This window comes from Pezoporus wallicus, unplaced genomic scaffold, assembly GCF_028554395.1.
Source record: "Pezoporus wallicus isolate ANWC-B61680 ecotype Strahan unplaced genomic scaffold, APGP_CSIRO_Pwel_v1 contig_3876, whole genome shotgun sequence".
Taxonomy (NCBI): Eukaryota; Metazoa; Chordata; class Aves; order Psittaciformes; family Psittacidae; genus Pezoporus; species Pezoporus wallicus.
Window position 1 is genome coordinate 840111 of NW_026636085.1, and position 22852 is coordinate 862962.

At 40.8% G+C, this 22852-nt stretch overlaps 1 protein-coding gene across 2 annotated transcripts in view; it reads left to right on the forward strand.

The window, feature by feature from the left end:
* Positions 1-22257, forward strand: part of NOX4 (NADPH oxidase 4) — a 107119-nt gene extending 84862 nt beyond the window's left edge. For both annotated transcript variants that reach the window (XM_057399021.1, XM_057399022.1), the window contains exons 14-18: positions 10579-10698; positions 14107-14215; positions 14776-14844; positions 16847-16947; positions 22025-22257. In XM_057399021.1, the coding sequence (XP_057255004.1) occupies positions 10579-10698; positions 14107-14215; positions 14776-14844; positions 16847-16947; positions 22025-22145 (520 nt within the window). In that variant the 3' untranslated portion in view covers positions 22146-22257. The remainder of the gene's footprint in view (positions 1-10578; positions 10699-14106; positions 14216-14775; positions 14845-16846; positions 16948-22024) is intronic.
* Positions 22258-22852: the final 595 nt, after the last annotated feature.

Consider the following 22852-nt stretch of genomic DNA (forward strand, 5'->3'; position numbering starts at 1 on the left):
CCCCTGACCTTGAATGCTGCCAGGGTTGGGGCAGCCACAGCTTCTCTGGGCAACCTGTGCCAGCGCCTCACCACCCTTATCATCATCTACCCAGCTGATGGATACAGAATAAGCTCTTCAGAAAACAAGGTTTGGTCGATACACAGAACCTAGAGCACTGGGATTTCATCCATTGTGTAGTGCCCATGTCCTGCTGTATTTACTTGCAAATATAGGTAATACAGCAGGATAAATAGTAAAATGTAAACTTGGCATATATATTTATGTATATATATCCACTTATATAGTGGATATCTGCTTAATAATATACCTTTGAGTACAGCAGATCTAATTCCTGATACCCTGCAATTCAGAGGCATTTTTGCCATTTGTTTTGTTCTAGAATCAGGTGTTAGGGGTTTGTTGGGTTTTATTGATTGTTGTATGGGGTTTTTTTCAATAGATAAAGTATTAGGCAAAGTATTGCCTAAATAAAAATATAGCACAGTATATTAAAAAGAAAGAAAGTTAAAAGTCATTGGTGTCAGGTGGCAAGCAGCAAATAGTTCTTAAGCAGACATTTTTAGAAGGGGGTGAGGTATGAGATATGCAGCAGTTCATGTTGTGACTTGGTTCTTTTCAGTATATCAAACAATGGATGACAAGGAGGGAGATGTAAACACCAAGTTAATTAAATCCTTGTATGATACTGCACCAGGGAGGATAGTGTATTGCAGAGCAGATGGATTGAAATTTCTGAATGATCTGGCAAATTTCAGGAGGTGGGTGGAAGAAAAGGAAGATGAGTTGGAATAGGCAGAAATGTCAGCCAGTTCACCAAGAGAGAAACTGTCATCATTGAAGAAGAAAGAGTGACATGGGGTGAGGGAAATGGTAGGATCATATATAGCACTTTATAACAGCCTTTTGTGTCAGTGTCAAGAGTATTCAACCTATTAAATTAAGCATTGGAGGAGAGGAGGCCTGAGGAAGGGTTGCTACCTGGTTTCACCAGAAGGAAGAGCGTAGCAGAGGATGTAAATGACTTCTGGCAATGAGAGTGGATCAGCATGAGGGAGATGGGTTTAAAAGGCTGGACTTCTTTTCCCCTCTGGCAAATCAAACCTGGCATTTGAAGTCAGACCTCACGGTCCTGTGATCTGCATTTCACAATGATAATGCACATGACGGGGATGGGCTTGACCAGTGTGGAGCTGCAGGACACTAATTTTATACAAGAAGTCTCCCAAGTCAAGATTTGCTGTGTCTTTCTAGAATGACAAGACTGCTCACACACAGTGGGGCTTCTCTGTGAATACACGAAGCAACTTCAGCGAGCCTGGACAATTGGAACTGGTATTGGACCTACAGGAAAAGCTCCTTTGCCTTAGACACTGTCTCTGTGCCAGATGTATTCTATCATTCTATGAATACTTATGAAAAGTAAGGGTGCGAAGGGTTATGAGGGAATTGCACATCTGAAGTACTTGAACACCAGTCCCCTCTGTCTGTCTCTCAATATATCACTTGATCATCTGTCTTGTTCGGTGTCACCTGTTCTCTCTCAGCATTTCAAAACTCATAGAAATGCTAAAAATAAGACTGTTATCATGGATACTCTTGCAGCACATATAAAGGGAAGAGTTTGAAGGAATTTAAAAATTCAAGGGATGGAAAATTCTGTGTTTTGAATAAGAGGGCTGTACAGAGGCATCTTTGTATGTCTAGAAAGGTAATAATAATGACACTACCACCTACGAATAGTAAGGCCATTATATAGAGCCTCGGCAGGACTGAAATTGGAACACTGCAGACAATAATGGGCTGTTCACTCTTGAAACTTGAAATAAAAAATTGGAGCATATTCAGAGAAAAATAATGAAGAAGTCAAGATAGTCAGGGCTGCACGGAGCGCATCTATGATGTAATGCACTATATTCACTGGTAGCTTGATATGCTTCTGCCCTTGCAGACTCATCTGTAGGCTTATGCTGACTTCAGAAATTCCTTCTCCAAGTTGGGTGATCTCATCCTTAATCTGCTATTTTACTGCTGCTGTTTAGGGTTCACTCTAGCATTCAGCACTTATTCTTTCTTTCCATTTTAGCCTTCTTTAGTTTTCTATATCCTTTTCCAGATAAGAGACCGTCTGCCTAGCAGATCACCTTGTCTGACCATCACTGAACATCTGGAAGCCATCTGAAGTTACCTTATCATTATCTCGCAGACCTCACTCCTCAAGTGTAAAAGCAATATTTAGAGAATTTCTTTCTAGGCTTCCTGGCAGCTTAGTTCAAGCAAAGATATTTTATAGACCCCAAAACCAGTAATTGCTTGCTTCGTGAAGCTGCCCTGAAAGTAACCTACTACTATAGGCACATTCACTGGCCGGTGTAGGATATGATGCTTATGGGGAATGTTTCCTTAAAGGAACAATGTAGCTGTGAGAGACATTTCATTACAAAGAGAATTTTCCAGAGAAAGATGGCTTTTGATTGGACTAAGTCACTTTGCTTACCTAATGTGCACCCTAAGGTAGAAAAGAGTCAGCGGTGAGACGCAGCAATTTTTCTCAAGGGTTTATTACGTTTTAGGTAGCACATTTGTGCTTAGGTTTACTACATATGGAGGATCCCATTTAATTCAGGATTAATTACTTCATTTCAACTGCAGAATTTCTTGTGAGATTTTCCCTTCTTTGTTTTTTTTTCTTTTTCACTTCATTTTGAGTTCTTCCTCTGCACTTAAATCTGGTCCAAAGAGCTTAAGCGGACTGCCTTTGGAGGAGATAGTGACATACCTGGCCTTGTCTTCAGATTAATCTGCTGCCAACTATGTCTTCCAGCACTCTAGTCAGCTGATTCTCTCCTCCCCTTTTATTTCTGTGGATGCCTAGCCAGGGTTTTAATTTCTGCACTTGTCATCCTTGGGATTTGTCAGCAGATGTCAGCTTTCCTTTCCCCATCCCTAATGTGTATTGGAGCATTACTGGTAAAGCCTGCTGTCAGTGTGGATGTCTGGTTAGAGTGGTTTCTGTTTTCCCCTAGCCTACTCTATCAAAAAAAGCATTTGAGCTTTGGCATATTATGCCCCCATTATGCTTGGAAGTGCAAAACAACTTCCAGGGTGGGGGACGGCTACATCTAATATATGTACTAACTATTGGGCTTTCCTGAGTCCTAAACTCCCATGTAGACTTTTTTACTTGAAAATACCCAAACCCTGGCAGATGAAACTGCATTAGAGCTCTAGTGATGGTTAATTTGTAATTTTGTGTGAGAAACTTGAATCAGCATCTGAAATTTGCAATCCAGTTGCATCAGTATGCTTCTATATGCTTCAGTTGCTTCAGGTATCCCACAATACCCTGAGATACTGATGCTGCTGGTATTTCCACTGACCTGAGGACATGGGATATCCTGACTTAATTTGTATAATATACCTGGTAAAGAAGAGGGCTAAGTGCTAATATCAGCAGTGCTTGTGAGAAAGACCCATACTGTCTGTTACATGGCAACTCTGTGGTGCACACCAAAGGAAACAGTATAAGGAAGAAAAAGCTTCTTGCAAATACTAAAAGAGACCAAAGCTCAGTTGTGGAAGTGAATTGCTCAAAAGCAGGAATCCTGTTTGTAGTGAGATGGGCAGATTACTGTGCAATGAGTTGTGGAGAAACTTGTCCAACACGTTCAATTGTGTTGCTGGTCTGCCGCATGTTAGGGCTTATCACTTAATATTGTAACAGGCTGAAGTTTCAAAAGGTGAGTTACAATAGGTGCTGCAGTCATTGCAGATACTCTTCTTTTTGTTTTACTTTATTAGCTTAGGCAAAATTAGTAAGAGACAAGTTTACAGAGAGGCAAGGCACTGCACAAAATAGATGCTGTGGTTGGTAAGGAAGTGGAAAAATGGATTTCCTTTTATAATATAAAATTAAACTGTGTGATCTTTAATCAAAGGACTACATTTTGGAAACATTTTATATAAATGGAAAGAAAAAAGCTGCCATGGAGAAGAATTAATGTGACATTAATTAAGAATATTGACCCAAGACTTTGGTACAGAAAGTACTTGTACTTTCAAGAGTACAAAGTTGTCTAAATGCATAATTATGCTTGATTGTAGTTCTCAGTGGTTTTACAGACCTTTTTAGTGAAGTGAGTGGTCTAAACTATTGCTTCTCTCCTGTTATAGTCAGCAATGAGTAATAAGAAATTTTATTAAATTCTGAGAGAAATCAACTCAGTCTGAGTGTTCAAAGGCAAAAATGTGAAAGATCAATCAGAAATGAAACTCAAGCAGTTAAAAAAAGGTGGGGTCTCTTATGAAATCTGGATTGGAATCATAACCCTTTGCAATCTTGCACAAAATAGTGTATAAAGCTAATTGGATCCGCTGGGTTTTGCAAGCTTTCTCATCTAAGAGGCTGCCATTTTCTTAAATGAAAACATCATCCTTCACAATGTCAGGAGAACACATGGGAATCTGGTCTCACATGCTGTCTATCCCATTTTGTTACACTTTTAAACCTTGAAAGCCATTTTAGTTTCAGAAATCCATACGAACCAAGGAAGTTGAGTTTTGTTCAGTGCTGGTTCTTCATCTGCAAAAGGCTGTTGGTACTGAAACACTGTCAATAATCACAAGACCCCTGGAAAAAATAGTGCCACAGCGTACGCTTATTGAGGCTTAAATAATGACATGAAGTGTTATGTGTTGACTTCAAAAGATGAAGCAACTGTCTTGATTTTTGCAGTGGAAAATACTTTAAACACTTTGGTAGTACCAGGCACAGCTTCTTTGAGAAATAAGTGTGAAATTTGTTGTAGCTAGGTTTTTACTAAAAGCTGTGAATGGAGCCTGGGGCTCCAAAGTGGCCTAGAACGCTTCTGTAGTCAGTTTTCCTTTCTGCAAGCCTACCATATGAAAGATTGCCTCTGATGCAAATTTCAGAATTGGTTTCCAGTAGCTCTTCACTTACATTTATTATCCTAGAGCCCTGAAGGAACAGTCGTGCATCTGGAAGCCATCCTGATACAGAGTCACACAGCAAAGACTATCCTGAGCAAACCAACATAAACTAGAAGTTTAGATTGGATATAAGGAAGAAGTTATTTACTGTAAGGGTGGTGAGGCACTGGAATGGGTTGCCCAAGGAAGTTGTGAATGCTCCATCCCTGCTGGTGTTCAAGGCCAGGTTGCACAGAGCCTTGGGTGAGATAGTTTAGTGTGAAGTGTCCCTGCCCATGGCAGGGGGGTTGGAACTGGATGATCTTAAGGTCCTTTCCAACCCTAACTATTCTATGATTCTATTAATTGCAAACAACATGGATGGATACAATCAGGCAGCAAAATTCAGGCAGTATTGGGCCAGAATACGACTGAGCAACAACAAGCACATCAGCAGCTTAACTACTGTCAACTTGTGGTTTATTGTGGGGTTTTTAGGTATTAAAGGGAAGAGAAGTCTTAAGAAGGGATTTGAAGGGAGATAATGAAATAGCTCTGCAGATGTTCACAGAGATTTCCTCCCAGGCTTGAAGGGCAGTGTGGGAGGAACATGAAGGCACTTGTTTGAATATTTATCATGTGCAGGTGGAGGCTGGTATTGTGGGTTATCAGAGGGAGGTGATAACATCTCTCTGGTGCGTTAAGAGTTGCAGCAGCATAAGAACATAAGGAGATCGTTTCAGCCATCAGATACTCAGTTCCTTAGAGTTCTCTGGCCATATTCTTCATGGCAGTACTGAACTTAGGTTTTGGTAGGACAAATTGAAGAGAAGACCAAGCATGGGAGGGGGGTTATTTAGTTGATTTTACTGTGATTTTGGGGAACTTTATCCAAAACCTGTTGAAGTCAATGACATGGGCTTTTTGTGAGGAATCGGGGGAGGGATTTGTCTCCAGCTGTAGGTGTCTGTGTGAGATAGTTGTCAAAGCTCCAGCTGTCTGAGTGGGTATCTAGGTCTGGAGTCAGGTACCTCTGGCTAGGTGTCTAGTGCCACTTCAGTTCTGCTTGGCCTTCGGCTGCTGTTCCAGAGTAATGCTGATTTCTAAGGTCCTGTTGGATTGAGTCAGTACAGTCAATAGACATGGAGAGCAATTAATCACATCCTGAAGCTCTTTCTAGGCTCCATTAACTATATTAATTGCATCTCTTTTGGCTGTATTGGAGATTAGTCTTCTCATACAAAGATTACCCACACCTGAGTCTTAGTAACAAACTGAATACTGCTCCAAGGATATAAAATATCATACTGCTGGGTAAAATCCTTACTCTGTTGACACAGGTAAGATTTAACTTCCATCAGAGTAGGACTTCACTTTCTGTGCCCTGTACAGTACTTTGTACCCAAGCACTTTGCTCAGCTTGCAAATGCTGATACTTCCTTAATTAAAATTTCCTACAAGCTCTTAACTCCCCTATCCATCTGTTATTCCACTAACATCCCAGATAATGTCTCACAGTAGCTCCCAGAGAGCCTGGGGGAAAAAGTAACATCAGCATTTACAGTTGGGTAATGAAGTACAATATAAGCATTAAACTTTTCTAAGGGCACCTACAAGTAAAGTATAGCATTCAGGCCCAAGTCCAAGAGGGGTGTGAGCAAGTGTCTCCACACATCACTGTGCAGTTCCTTATGGAAAGTAACGACTTAAACTTAAACAGGGGAAGTTCAGGTTAGATATAAGGAAAAAGTTCTTTACTGTGAGGGTGGTGAGGCACTGGAATGGGTTGCCCAGAGAAGTGGTAAATGCTCCATCCCTGTCAGTGTTTAAGACCAGGTTGGACAGAGCCTTGGGCAACATGCTCTAGTGTGACGTGCCCCTGCCCATGGCAGGGGTTGGACCTGGATGATCTTAAGGTCCTTTCCAACCCAAACCATTCTATGATTCTATAACTGGAGTTTCAAAAGCGGTACAGCTGCCTGTGTTCCTGAGACAGTGTCCCTTGGTTTAGGGACAGCCCCATGTTAGTGCAGTTTCATTTCCCAGTATTGGAACAAGTAGTATTGGTGCTTGCTGGGGTATTTCTGTACCCCAGCATCTAGAATATGAATGTGATTTAAATAGAAAATATGTTCACCAGCTATCTGTAAGATGCTTTTTAAGAATATGTTCTGCTTATTATTTTTTTTTTCTTGTGATATATTCTGTTTTGAGGAGCTTTTTTCCTGTTTGTGAGCTAAGAAATTGTGCCAGAATAACTGAGAGCACTCCTAAGACTGGAAATGAATATATGTGAAAGAACAGCTCGTTACTTGAATAAGTTTGCCTGAAGGGGGAATTTGTAAACTTTTAGTAAAATTCCATTCCCTTCCTTCATGTTAATTAAATTAAAGCTGGGGAATAGGAGAGCATAGCATGGTAGCGTGGTATTTCTGGGTCACAACTCAAGACACAAAAAGCCATCTTTTAACCCCCTTGGGTTGTCTGTCTTTTTATTGAACGCTATGAGATTTCATGTGCAGAAATGAACTGGGTTTATGCAAAACTTTTCAGTACTACCAAAAGAAAGTAGGAACATGTTGACAGGAAGCAAAAGTTGTGCAATCTCTGCAAAAGTCCATGACTCAATCTCTGCTCTGTTCATCACTGCACTGTTTGATACAGATCAGGAGGTTCCTTTCTTCCACTGACTTGAATAAAAGCAGGATCAATTCCTAAATAAGTACTTCCATTAAGACATCAGAGCCACATTCCTTTTAGTTATAAATTATCCCCATAGTAAAATGGAGTTAAATAGTGTGTGTTTATGACATCCAGCAGAATCTTCTAGGGAGGTCATATCCTTGGAATGAGTCTTTTTGGGCAGTCTTCTGGAGTGGGTTAACGTAGTAGCAATATTTCTCCAGCTTTTTCCCCATTTCTCTTTCTCACACTTGGAAGTGGTGACTTCTGGCTGTTCTGTGCTGGACCACATGCAGACACAGCAGGAGGCTCTTGGCTTCTCTCACTGCATTTGCTGTCCAAACAACTGTTCCTCGCTCCCTCAGAGGAGGACGCAGTGGGCAGATAGATAGAAATATTTTGCAGGCCAGATGGGGCTAATGGGCCACAAACTGGTGTAATCTGACCAAAACACATATTTAATTGAAGGTTGTTTCTTGCATTTCTGACATAGAATTATGCACCATGCTTGACTGGTTTGTGGTGACCAGATGTAGTTTTGCATGTTTCAGATCTGATTCTGTCAGGGGTAGTCAATGGCACTCAGACTTTCCAGGGATGCTTAGTCCTTTCTGAGATAAACATAATACATACTTCAGATAGTCCTAAAGTAGGCTTAAGTGTAGTCCCGTGGCACCCCAACAGTATGACTATTGTCACATCCACTGTAGTAATTTCTGGAAAAATATGCTTTGCTAGTTCATTTTATAATATTTACTTGTGGTTTTCCCCCAAAATGTTGGCTTTAAGTTTATATATCCAAATGAAAGTTAGTGCTGCTTGTGCAAAATGCAAGGAATTTCCTTCAGGCATGTTCTGACGCTCTTCATATCTGTAGGAGTGATTCTCCAGATTTCATCACTTAGGCAGGATCTGATAAGGGTAACACATGGGTAAGAGGCATGCCAGGAATGACAGTGGGCTTCACTCGCTGATCTTTGTTATCCTGTTACCCTTAGCTGTTTTTCTTTTTACACTACACTGATATCCCAAAGTTAGATCTGTGAGGATATGCATCTGAGCCCCATAACATTTGTGGACTTCTCTCAAAATGTCCCATGGACAAGTTTACTTTCAAAGTAATAACCTGCTTCTCTACATTTCCCTTGTTGCTTATTTAAATAAGAGATACTGCTTTGCTTCCTCAGTTAAATGACAGTGCACCATGCAGAAGATCTCTTAAACCAGCAGCTTCAACAGTGGCATCATTTCATTATTGGAAAATAACCTCATGTTAAGCAAACAGGATATAAAGTGTCATGTAACAGAAAACTTTTAATGAGAAGATACTTAACATTCTGTTTATATTGTACGCACATGTCCAGTTAAGGTTTTCTTGGCCCCATTGTGCCAAAGAACTTATCTGTCCTAAGGAAGGGGTGAATTTGTTTTTCAATTATTCTCGTCATGATGGAAGTAACATACCTGATGTTGAAAAGCTTTGGGAATATCCAAAAATATTGTAGTAACTTCAGAATAGAGACAGAAATAATAAACATACTTAGGCTGGGGTTTGCTTAGTTATGAATATCAATGGTTACCTAAAAACGTCTACTGCAGCTCTTCCAGTAGTTTCTGTTCATGGCTGTGGCTGGCCCAGTGTCTTCTCCCTTTCTCTCCAGGTAGGACATCAAGAGCCACAAAAGAAGTCTGTAAAACAGGGCATAGTTAAAAATCAGCCTTTTTGCCTCCATAGTCATAAAAAAGTAGGTACTTGTAAGACACTGTAGAAGAAGGAGACTAATATATGCAGCATCGAGAGGTCAGCAATAGCAGAGGTCTGGAAGAAATTTCCTAGAAAGGACCATATTGGCCAAAGACATTCAGACAAGATGTCTTGACTAGTAAGATGACAAGGGTCAGACCACAAAACTAAACAAAATGAGATCAGACTAGGATCTTGAGTTATGGCTAAAATCCAGCCCTCTAAAAGAAAGAATCAGTGAGGGTTGGAAGACGTTGTCTGGGAAAAGAAACACCTCTGCCTTTAATTCTCTGACTGATGTGATAACAGAGAAGCTTATGCCCTTTCATTAGATGTAGTTGTCTAATAGTACCAGTATATATGTGTGTAAAACTAATATATGTTGGAGTTTTCTTGTGGTCTCAGGCCAGAGGTTGATCTCAATCAGCCTACCTGTGATAAAATACCTAGTCACCGAGCTGCTGGTCCCAACACGCTTTGCTGTATTCACCAGTTACCTAAATTGTGGTGATCCAGTGAGCCACTTGTACACAGAATGGACCTTGACTAAATGTACTGTTCTAGAAATGGGTTGGAAATGGGACTCAGTCTCCTAAATGATCTTTATAAAAAGGTGGACAAAACTGTTATAATAATGAGAGGCATGAGTCAAAAGTGCTGAACATGAAGTGAAGGAGTAGATGTTAATTTGTTCCTTTTGCACACTGCAGGATGGATATTTGTCACCTCTTATTTATTCCCTGGATGCCTTTGAAAAGCATTATGAGAAGCCAGGAGAAATAGATTTTTTTAACCCTTTGTTCATCTCAGCTGCTTCTGATGTTCAGGAGATGAACCTCTTAGGCAGGAGTAGCCAAACTCTGTTTTTTCCTCTGTGTGTGCCAGCAAGTTGTTATTGTTTTCAGTGCAGCACTTTCTTTGTCCTTTAATACCAGATGCAAAGGGCAGTGGTAATCTCATCACCTCCACTTTTTTGATTATAAAATTAGCTTTCCTAATCATGGAATGTGCCACAAGATTTTACATAACAGTTTTTCATACCACCTGTGCATTGGTTTGTCTCCACATAAAGCTTTACAGGAAAAAGATTCACATTCGGCATCCCAAGACTAATAAAGAAGTGAAACAAATGCTTTGTAGGATTTTAATGCCAGATCATTTTCCTTCCCTCTCTCTTATTTTAGCAGCTTTCTCTAAAACTGTTTTTTGGTTTTTTTCTGCAGACTGTATGTGGATGGACCTTTTGGAAGCCCCTTTGAGGAATCTCTGAACTACGAGGTCAGCCTCTGCGTGGCTGGAGGTATTGGAGTTACACCGTTTGCATCGGTGCTCAACACACTGCTGTAAGTGAGCTTAAGCCTTTTAAAGACATTACCCCTCAATTTACCATAGCAATGCATGTCAGAAAGACTGTCAGAGTATTAAAAATCTTCCGTTAGCATAATAACAGTGAATAAAACATAAGTGAATGATTCCTTGGAGAGAGGTAGGGGACTGGGATGTCCCTTGAAGAGCATAAATCACACCTTACAGGCTGTGTGACCTAAAGGGTTGTAGCAGAGTTGTGCCAGTAATCCACCTGAACTAGGACAGTGTCACTAACCTTCATATCCTGGCACCAGCCTAGTCTGTAATGTAGTCACAGCCCTTCAGCCAGCCTTGGTCCCCTAGTCCCAGGTTATATGAGGCTATGGACTATGGTAGTGAGGTTTTGAGAGTCAGGAAGTTGTGACACTCTTTCTACTGGGAATGCATGGCCAGCTCCCCTGGTCTGTAAATGTGTAAGCTTAGGTTTTAATGAAAGCCTGGATTCAGATAGCACTCAGATGTTTAACCCCATTTTAAAAGTTTACATTTCAGGTATGCCTTTTTCCTAAGCCTTTCATGTTCTATTCAGACCAGACCTTTCACCTCTTGTTGCTGTCACATTGGCAACATGATTCCTGCTAAATCCTAAGCTGTGTGAAACAGTCTTGCTTTTATGATTGATTTTTTTATTAATTTGGGATTTTTTGCTCTAGCATTGGCTAAAAGCTCCAGTCATAGGGTAAGCAGCCGTGTTTCATAGGCACTGTATAAACAGCCAACCAAAGGCTAGCTGGCTTTGGGCAGGTTTTACAATGCACAGCTGAAGCACTTGTTCTAAGAAGAACATTCCAATGACCAGCTCTATCTAACTCCAAAGTGGTTTAAGCCTAGAATTTAGATGCTATGCACATTCTTCTGTCCTTGATCTGGGCTAGACCTGACAGTGCTGAGTGCTTCTAAAAATGATCAGCCCCACAAGTCTCATAGAGCTGCAGTCCCCAAAGACCATCTTGGGCTCCCTCATTTTCTTTTCCTGAGAGCGTATTGATCATCCTCTCAAAAAGAGGGTACATTTTGCTGAATGCACGGGGCCCAGGTGGATGAGATTACCATTTTCCTTGTGATGGATTATACTTGACAAATGCCTTTAGCAAAAATGTCACAGAGCATAATGATGGGCCAGCAGCAGGTAATGAGAAGTTTGCCTCTACCAGTGTGTTATTAGAGGCTGTAGGAACTTGCATAGACATTGCCGTAGGTCAGTGTCCAGAAGCTCTTGTAAAGTCCATTTATCTGGATAAAGCCATAACTTGCTTTTGTAGCCAGTCTTCCCCTTCTGCACTGTACAACATGCAGGGGAATCATTCTGTGATTCTGGGAAAAAAGCAATGGTCTCAGCCTCCTTCCTTCTCAGTATTTAAACCTCAACAAAGCTCTGGTTTAGGGGATGATCTGCCTGTTGACTTTGCCCTGGCTTAGAAGCAGAATTTGGCAGGTATGAATACACAAACTGCCTTATGATGCCAGCACTGCAGAGCAGCGGGACCACTCCTGGTGTGTCAAGGGCAGGTCTGAGGGAGACATCAGCAGCCTGTCGACACAGTCATTTGTTTCCTGCTCAGTTGGGTTCCTGTTGTGTGTACACAATTTAATTCCTGCTCCTGCCCTTGCTACACTTAACTGTTGAACCCTATGCCCTATTCTTAAGAAAATACAAACTTCATTAAGGAAAGCTTTTGTGCAGAAGTGTCTGTAAATAATGACTATGATTATGGGCAGTGATAACATAGAAACACACAAGAAGTGTTATATGCATATGGATTTGTTTATAATGGTGGATAGCACCTTTATTATGTAATATATTCTGCTGGAGGTAGACCCAAGTGGATGTGTCTGAGGTGCTATTTTAAATCTTGTTTCATGGCAGGGGGGTTGAAACTAGATGATCTTTAGGTCCTTTCCAACCCTAACTATTCTATGATTCTATTCTAAGTCTTGCAGTCCAGCTTCTTTGTCCATCTGCAATGTTTCATCACCGAGAGTAATGTTTCGTTAGTGAATTACAGCATTTGAATGCAAAATGCCTTGCAGCTTTTCCTTTTTATTCCTTTTTATGCTGAAAGGCACTTATTTTCCATGCTACTGCTCATAGTTATCTTGTCACATCTGACCAGATTGTGACCCTTCCTAAAGGCTTGTCTTAGTAAACGACAGTCAGAAGAAGAGAGGAAATCCTGCTCTGCAGATCAACAGTTTACAAATAAAAAAGCTGAAATCAGGACTTGAAAGAAAAGTCTTACAGTCTCCTCAGTCTTAAAGCACTTTTTTTTCTCTCTGTGGGAAGCTGACATGAAAGGTGAGTTCTCAGGCTCTCCATGCTGCTGAATGTCTCCATCTTTGCTCCTCAGTCTTACAGTAGAGACTAGATGTATGGGGAGGTAAGATAGTGTTTGGAGCCATCACTTATGTAGATCCATTGATACTATACCCTTGCTGGATATGCTGGCAACACTAGAGTTTGAAGTAATACATGTATCATGAAACATTTTGACTGAGGTTGGCTCCTCCTCCTAGCATTTGAAGTCGAAAGCCTGTGGCCTTATCTTCCTGAAAATTATTTTAGGAGGAAAAGGAGGAAACCATCTGTGCACTCTTTCAGTGATCAGAACAACAGAAAGCAGCGTTGGCCAACTATAAAGATACTTCCTGGATATTTGTGCTTTATTTGAACTCATCAGTCATCAAGATTTATTTTTTCACTTGTAGGTTCTTTCCCAGTTCATTTCAATCCTACCTTTGCCCTACAGTTGTGTTTTATTTAAGTTACAAATCTGACACGAGTCCTTTTTTTTTTTTCCAAATGCAGTGCCAGAATCTGCCCATGGCCATAGTTTACCCCCTAGCATTTTCTGAGGACTGTAATATATCACGCAGTTCCCTAACGCAATGGAGCTCTGATTTAATTTGGTCTTTGTGATTTCACTACAGTATTAATTATAATCAACCAGAGCCTTTCAAATATAACGGCAGAATTAAGTCCTGACATCAGTGCATTTGTCAATATTTTCCTCTTATGGGTTACTTTGTAAACCTAATAAAGGATTGACATAATACACTTGAACTTAGAATGTCTACTTTGCTTTGAAATAGAAGTTTGATGATGATGCATGAATCCGTATTTGCTGCCTAAATCATCTGTATAGCTGACAACTTCCTAATGCAGAAACAGTATCTGTGAAGGGTATTAGCCCTGTGCTAGAGATTTAATATTCTCAGGATCATCCTTAGGTCATTTCAGTGTCGGATGTATCATAGGATGAATAACAACTTAGCAGCTAGCTTCTAATGGAAATTCATGTTTCCAGGAATGAATATAAAGCATCTTAATTAATGTTTCCTTTCAAAAAGACAATTTTTAATTGCCCAAACATTTTGTTTTCAAGTGACGGCTGGAAATGCTACAAGCTCAGGAGACTCTACTTCATTTGGGTGTGCAGGGACATTGAGTCTTTCCGCTGGTTTGCAGATCTGCTCTGTATGTTGCATAACAAGGTAATGGGGGTTGCTTGGAAGGGATACTGTCAATAAGTGTTAAGTATGTCCACACCGTGCAATGATATAGAGAAAGACATCTTTGCTCAAAACAAGCGAGCTCCAGCAGTCCTTCTGCTTGGGATACCTAACTCAGACTCTGTTTATTTTTGGACCTGCACACACCAATTGTATATCTGACACCAGGATTTCATTGCACAGCACTGCCGTATATCAGTGATCTGGACAGTTACCTGTGAAACTTAAGAGGTGGAAGAAGAAAGTACAGGTTGAGGAGTTTGAGTGGCCTTTAGCTTTTTGGCTGGTAGACAGATTGAGAAGGGAGGGGGATTTACAATTTAAGAGCAGTGTGGCTTCCTAAGATAATATTTTGTACGCAGCATGATGTGCAACATTCTGGAGTTCACAAAGAGGTGCTATGGAAGTGAAACTTCTTCATTAAAAAGCTTACTTCACTGATGCGGAATCCCACATTCCTCAGCACAGTGGGCACAAGTGACTTTATGCTTACATTGAGAGAAGGGATATTATTTCACTAGCTGTTTTTATCATCCTCCCAGCTTTGGCAGGAGAATCGACCAGACTATATAAATATCCAGCTGTACCTCAGTCAAACAGATGGAATACAGGTATGTGGCTAAATGCTGTTTGTAAACAGAACGGGAACTTGAGGTAGCAGACAATGCAAACTGTCACTCAGAGGCAAAAGGGAATTACTGCAGATGGTAAAAACAGGAAATGAGGCCATAAACTCAAGTGACTGATTCATTACTAGGGCAAGAGAGCAAGTCCATCCGTGCAGCATTAAGAGAATCTGGTCTAGCAGCCGTAACTTGATTAGGTGTGGGCAGAAATCCATATCTTCCTTTTCTAGAAAAGAGGTCCTTTCAGGCCAGGTCACAGACCAGACAGTTGGCTGTGTTTGATGGGAAATCTACATCATTTCTGGGCTGAGAATCAAAACAGAAAGTTCTTGGAGCTTACAGGCTCAAATTTTCCTTTCAAATAAATATTTTGAGAGAAATCTAGCTATTTTTAAGTGCTTTGTATTTCTTTGCCTCAAACATAGATAAAAGTTACAAATATCTTAATGTATGAGACTGGAAATTATGCTGAACTGTCAATCCTAGAGCTGAGCTAATTCTCCAACTCTTGGCATTTCCTGGAGCTGTTTATGCTTATGATCTTCATTTTACATTATTTAGTGCATGAGCCTGGGCCTGATTATTCACCCTGCTGTGTCTGAAAGCTTTCTATTGACTGCAATGTGCTCAAAACCAAACCTAGCAGCAACTACAAAACATGAAATGCAGTGAGAAACCATGCCCAAAGGATTTTGATCTGCCTGGTATCAGGTGGAGATAGCACAGCATTCACAGCTCTGGTAGGAACACTATCCAAAGTCTAAATGATGTGGTAGCTACAGCAGTTATGAGCATTGTCCCACAGGTTTAATGTCTGGAGGACATACGTCAATTGAAATGGGGTGCTTGAAGATATCCAGTTCATGAACCTAGTATGTTCAACGCAGGGCTGCGTTGTGATGACACAGCAATATTGTAATAGTAGACAACTCAAAGCAAGTTTTCTAATATTGTGTTTCAAGCAGCTATTGAATTTATTTAAGTCAGCTTTAAGTCTAAAGTCACTTTTCTTTTGTGGCTACTGAACAAAACTGGCATGAACCATAATGCTGCTCATGATTTCTCAGGGGGGACTTAAACAACTCTCCATTGCCATACAGCAATGTGTTCACTGGTGTTAGCCCTAAGTGCTGACTGCTACCAGAATTAGGGCAGTTTCACTTCATGCTCCCTTTGCTCAGAAGAAGCATGACTGTGTGACAACAGGGAACCAAGCCCATCCTTCATCAAAATGCCTCCTGGATATAAAAGGCCAAGACATCATTTGCATTGGTATGAGCACTGTTTCAGGTTGTTCAGCAGTGGAGTGAATATGGGGCCTAGAGAAGACTTAAATTTTCTCTGACTTTTTATCACATTAGGATAAAAAACCAAGGAAGGGCAGTGCCCTGCAAGGGAAGGGCATTTGACCTTATCCCCAGCCTGGTGAGTGAGCATCACTGGAATAGGTCAGGTTCTATCCAGGGAGCAGGTTTTGGCTGCTTTCTGCTGTTACAGCAGCTCCAAACAGCTGGCAAACTACTCTTAGGGAGAAATGTAAGATTTCCCTTGTTACTTTTTCAGATGCAGTCATCTTAATAGTTACTTGTACAAAGTTAGGAAAGAAGACTTCAGACAGAAATATGAATTTTGCATCAGCAGTGTTTCTTCCAGCTTAGCATTAAAAGCCAATGAGGGAATGAATAATAGGAGCGTGGTTATTGTTTTATGGCTTAAATAAATTGGTTTAAAAGTAATGGGGAGATTAATGAGCGGCTGCATGAGGAACAATGTATAATGAACACCAAGGAGAGCCATTGGGAAGGCAGTGAGCAGAGGTATTCATGCATGAAATGGTTGCAGTTTTAATCACAACTGTCTGATACTTGTGCTTAGGTTTTACACCTCAACGATATGGTAAGTCAGCCAATGTCAGGAATGGGAGCCCTGGGTGATATGAGGCAATTTGCAAATCAGGCAGAATGGAATGTTTTTCTGTTTCTTGCAGAAAATAATTGGTGAAAAATACCAAGCTTTAAACTCAAGGCTTTTGATCGGACGACCCCGGTGGAAGCTCCTTTTTGATGAAATAGCAAAGTGTAACAGGCGGTAAGTACCAGCCTGCTTGAAGGATGATGCAGTTTGCTTATCTGTTTCTGTGCTTGTATGAAAGTATTTTGGGGTTTTATCTTAGATTGTAGTGTTTAAGCTGTTGTTGTTGAAAGTAGCTACTATTTGGCTGTGAGAGATACCCTGTACAAACTGAAACTTGTGGTTTTTACACTCTGAATAGTTCATCTTTCCATGCAGCTAGGTTGTTCAGTGGCCTGGAAAATACAAGTAATAGATTTCCATCTCACTGCATGGAGATATGTTTTTGTCTGTGACAATATCTTGCTTGCAACATGTGTTGGTCTTACAGATAAAGTTGCAAGTTTTAAAACTGTTGATTTCTCCTATAATTGTCATGATTTATAGTACTGGTTTGCAAACAAAATACACAAGGAAGAATCTGACTGACCTGTACTGTTTTTATTCAGAGGATATATTGTCTTTGGAGATTCCTGTCACTTTTTACTCTTTGTTAAGACCTGGCAGTGCCTTTTCACTGTGCTAAGCCAACATAGTGTGATCTGAAACAAGACAGTTGTAAACCAAAGAAGATATACAGTTAGACTGCAGAATCTTTGTCCAGGTCCAGCTTTGTTGGTTATTTTACCCCCAGCTGGCAGTTTTCTGCCTTAAAAGCTGATCTGATTAAGGGATTGTGTGAATCCCCTGATCCACTCCTGGGCAAAATCAGTGGGATGGGAGTAAACCACCTTCAGTAGCTGTTGATAGCAATATGAGCACCAGGTTGAGAGGTGCTCTCATGGTCTCCTGCAGAACTTTCCCTCAAGAACTTCTTGTCCTCTGTTGCACTTCCAAAGTGAACATCTGCCCATTGACTCTTCTCTTTTGAGGCTGGATATGCCATGGGGACACTGAGCCCTGGCTCTTGGGAAATAGTGCTAGTAGGTATCAGTTGGCAGAATAAGCTGCTAACACTGTATCCTGGATTCAGGTCCTAGGGGATGTTGTGGACAGGGTGCTTTGCAGAATGCCCCAAAAGGTGCTACAAAGGAACATCCCTAGTAGGATCCTCACACTGTGGAAACGAGTATCACTTAGAGAAGGGTTTTATAGTAAAGAATGCTGGGAAAGAAAGGAAAATAGGTCAGAGAAGCAAGCTGACTGTCTGGCTCAGTCCTCTGCATAGAGGACTGTTGATCTTTTATGCTCCCTTCTAATGTCTTTTTTGTTTAACTGTGTGAATGCAGTTTTAAAAGTTGAAAATGATGAGGTTTCTGCCACTTACGTGCAAGGCTGTAAGTGCACGTAATACAGATGAAGCTATTAGTGGCAGTCATAGATGGTTTTTCTTTTGTGCTTTCCATCGCATTACTCCTAATTAGACTTCAGGTACCCTTTTCTCTGTATTTTCGTATCAGGTCTTTAAAATTGAGCCACCATTTGCAAGCAAAGTGTCTTTCAGTACCTACATAATGTTCTGACTCCTGATTATCCTGCAGCTTGCTAAGACGTAGGCTTCCTTGCCCTTTGCTGTATCAAGGTTCTTATCTATAGACGTAGTTACATTGCAATGTGATAGACAGCAGTGCAACGTGTAACTCAGCTGTCCCACAGAAACTTACCTGTTGTAGGTAAATATTCCCCCTATTTCTCTGAAGGAGTTAGGAATTTCATGTCTTCTCTATAGTTCAATTTCCTGGTCTCCCAGTTGTTCCAAATGTCTGGTGCAGGTGCTCAGGCTTTCGCATGTCTTTGCAGCCATCCCCTTGGGCTTATTTGTGGGCAGCCAAGATGTTTTCCACTTTATATCTTATTATTTTAGTAAAAGCTGAGCATAAATAAACATGCAGCTGGCAAACTTCTCCTCTGTTTAGCCATGTCATTGGCTTGTGGTTTGTGAATTGTTGCTGTTTGGGTCCCAAGTAAGCAAAGTGCATTTGTCAGTGCCTGAGCTTTCCAGACCTTCAGGGCGGGACATGGGACAGCCCAGCATCAGGTTCCCGAGTCTTTGGAGTAAGAGGAGCAGATGCATGCCATCTACTGTTGATATTCTATATGACACCCACAGTCCCAGTGGTGGACACTGGGACAGTTTATATAATAATAATTTATGTACATATATATAATTTATATAAATATGTAATAATTTATATAATAAATTACTGGTCTTGGGTTTTGCGCTGTCTTTCTGGGGATGGAGCAGCAGATTTGTTCCTGTTCAGCCTTATCCTGGTTGGAAAGCTTACACCATGCCACGCTTTGTCAGTTTTGAATTGGTCAAATGGATGTGTGCTTTTTTTTCCAGATGGATACTGACCTAGAAAAAGACATATATATCTGTAGGAGAGAAAGGCATGGAGTACCACAGTACATTTCTCATGCACTTTAAAGGAGAAAGCTCTCCCTAAGAATAAATGTGAGGTTTGAAACTGGAATTTCTGAAGTTCTGACTCTTACTCTCTGGGTAGCAAAGTATTTCACCTCTCCCTCACGTCTTGCTGATCGTAAAAGTGATGTAAGAATAAATGCTGACCTACTCATCCCATAGGAACACTGAGAAGTTGTTTCCTTAGTGCTCTGAATGAGTAAAACCCTGTATTAATGTTTATTAAAAAGAGCAACCTGTAACATGCTTTACCTAATTGTAAACATGTTGATGTTATTTATAAACATTTTCAGATATAAGGCTCCCTAGCTGCCCATTTTCATCTGAGCAACAAAGTGAGTGAGCCATTGACCCAAACACAATGAAAGCCCATCAGCTCAGGGTAGTAGTATGCTACTCCATGTAGTAGCTTTACAGCAGCTGTCAGCTGCCTGCCTGCTTCTGTCACAGCCCCAGGAGCCACATGAGGCAGGGAGGAAGGAAGGTGTCTGCAAGGAGGGAATTGGGGGGCACAAGTGGAAGAGGATGTGGGGTGTGAACTGTGGGAGGCAAGTGGTACGTGGAGGGTTGTGGTACATGGATACCTCAGCCCTGGCAGTGTTCAAGGCTAGGTTGGATGGAGCTTGGAGCATCCTGCTCTAGTGGATGGTGTCTCTCCCTGTGGCAGGGGGTTGGAACTGGATGAGCTTTAAGGTCCCTTCTTACCTAAACCACTATGTGATTCTGTGATATGTCCAGAAGAGATGCTGATGGTAGGTGTCCCGTGAATGAAGTTGAGAGCCTCTGGCTCACCATCAGGCCGTGACTCAGCTGGGTTTCAGGTCTCTTGTGTGACCTTAGGCAAATCACTTAAGCTTTCTGAGATTCTGCTAATTAGCCAAATAGTCTGTGTACCTTGGAAGGATGTTGCTGGGATGGGAGCACATTAGTAGGACGTGCTGCTCAGATGTGTCTGTGCATTAGCAGCTATATATATCTAATGAAAAGGAGAGAGGCAAACTCTTTTGGTCTTATTAGTTGTCTGTACTAACCAAACTAATGAAAAAAAAACCCAACAACATTGATTCTCTCAGTCAAATACACAGCAGAAGAGAGATTCATACTGGGAGCTCATGTGGCCTTTTTCTCAACTGTGCACAGATTAGAGGATGCTCAGAATCTGCAAGTGCTGAGGAATCTTATTTGAGAGCAAAGAGCAGTAGTGCTCTCATTATTTCTACAAATGTAGCCACCAGCACAGAGCCTCTTACGTTTAAGAGGATTATTGCCAGGACAGGAGGGTTTAATAAATATACATAAGGGTGAGAAAAGTACGAGTGATGAATATTTACCATGTATTGATATGGGAGATGATATAAGGGAAGGCAATGAAAGTCAGCATTGTAAGGTGCCTGCACAAGAGCACCATTGCAATTACCTGTGTAACTTTGTGATGCTGTTTGATGTTTGGGTCCTCAATTATTCCAAGTCACTGTTGCTGTGCACTGGTACAGTGTGGATTGCCATGCTATTAGAGCTGCTGCCTAACATCAGGCACGTACACAGGACAGTATGCATCAAAGCTTTCCTCCTATATGTGTTAGTTCCCTTCTCTAACCAAACATGGATGCAGGCAGCTTTAAACTGTGCATTTGATTATCCTGTATGTGCTAAAGTATTTTATATTAAGTTGCCTCTAGATAAAATACTGAAAGACTTCTGGAAAAAAGGACCAGAACTCGAGTCTCCAGCCTCTCAGTGAGTGCTGCAGTTCACAATAACTAGAGCTATGTTCCCTCTTGTGTGCTCTCTCTCCATCCTAGTAATCTTTAAGATCTTTCTCTGTAGTGGCACAATTTCAGCAGGAAAATAAAGAATGTAATTCACTTTTTTTTTCACGATGTAGAAGAGACAGCACCGCATCCTCTATCCCTGCTCCTTCCTTTCCCTTCTCCTCATCTTCCAAAAGAAGGGAGATGATGAATATCATTAATGGCTCAGTCCTCCTGATATGGATGTGCCCTGTTCTGATGCTGGCTGCTGTTCAGAGCCCTTAGATGCCATATGGCTGTGAGTGACTTAAAGCCTATGATTAAGTTGACCAGAGAGCAAAGAGCAGTTGTCAGTGGAGTGGTATGAAAAAGTCAGGTTAACTAATGAACCTGGGCTGATATCTGTGGGTGATGAACAAGGATCATGTTCTGTGTTTGGATTTCAGACTTTCTGATCTAGCTGTTGAAGGAAAGATTGCATGCTAATGTGAAACTGAAGCAGTAAAATTATTCTGCTGCCGCCAGGAATAATTATGGGTTAGTAGCACGCTGTTTTCATTAGTGTAAGGAATCACCACTAGTGACTAAATCTTTTGCTGATGGAAATCATGGCTTGCACTGGTGAAGTCATGACAGTGAGACACATTTTTGAACCAAGAAAAGTGATAAATCATGCTAAAAAGTAAAGTAATTTTTCACAACTTGGTGTTTTATGTTGGTTGAGACTAAGATGAAGCACTTTTTTCTAAGAGTTGTCTTAGTCAAATATATAGTAAGGCTTTTTATGGGGATATTGGGAGAGATGAGATGGCTTCAGCAATACTAACTACATGGTCTAGTGAGCTGTTCTCACCTTAAAATCTATGCATAGTTGGCTTAATACAGTGAGATCAGAATCCAGTTCTGTTTATCATTAGAAGTTACTGTTTATTTGCAGTATCATAACTTTTTTCTTTGTTTGTTTTTTTTTTTACAGGAAGACCATTGGAGTTTTCTGTTGTGGACCAAACAAAATCTCTAAGATACTTCATAAACTCAGCAACAGCAGCAACTCTTATGGGACAAGGTTTGAGTATAATAAGGAATCCTTCAGCTGAAAGCCTGTTGGACTAGCAAGACCCTCTGGAAGATAAAAGTGCAATTTTTTGTTTGTACAACTTAAAAGTTCAGCTGTGGTTTAAACAGACAGAAATGTACCAAAGAATAGCACAGATTTTCTTATTTATGATTATTTAAGACTTTGGAAAATGATGGACGCAGCAGTATAACAACAAATAGTAAGTGCTTATGCTCAAACTCAAATGCGCTCACACAATATTTGTGGCAGCCAGCGGTGATTCTTTGGAGTTGTTTCTGTTAATTAAAAGCTGCAGAAGCTGGGGAGAGACACAATTGCTTTGAAAGTGGATGGAAGAAGAATCTGTGGAATGTTTGAACTTCTTCCACTTCAGTCCTCTGAAGCTGGATCAGTAAACCAAACCCAGGCTAATCCAAATGGCAAGACATAGCGTATTACAAAGACTATTGCTTTTGTTGGTATACAAATCTCATGGCTTTGGGGTAAAAACACCCCATATTAAAGATTTTGTACATTGCAGAATAGGGATTCTGTATTTAAAATATAGAGTGTTACTCTCCTAGTCTACTTCTGTAGTGTATGTGAATACTCCAACCCTGAACTGAAGAGGTGGTGGAGTATGGGAAATGATGTACGTTAGCCTATGCAAAAGTGAGCACAAGTGTGTAGCACCTGTGAGCAGACTTCACCATGCTGTAAATCACAGCCTTTTGGCAAGCAAACAGC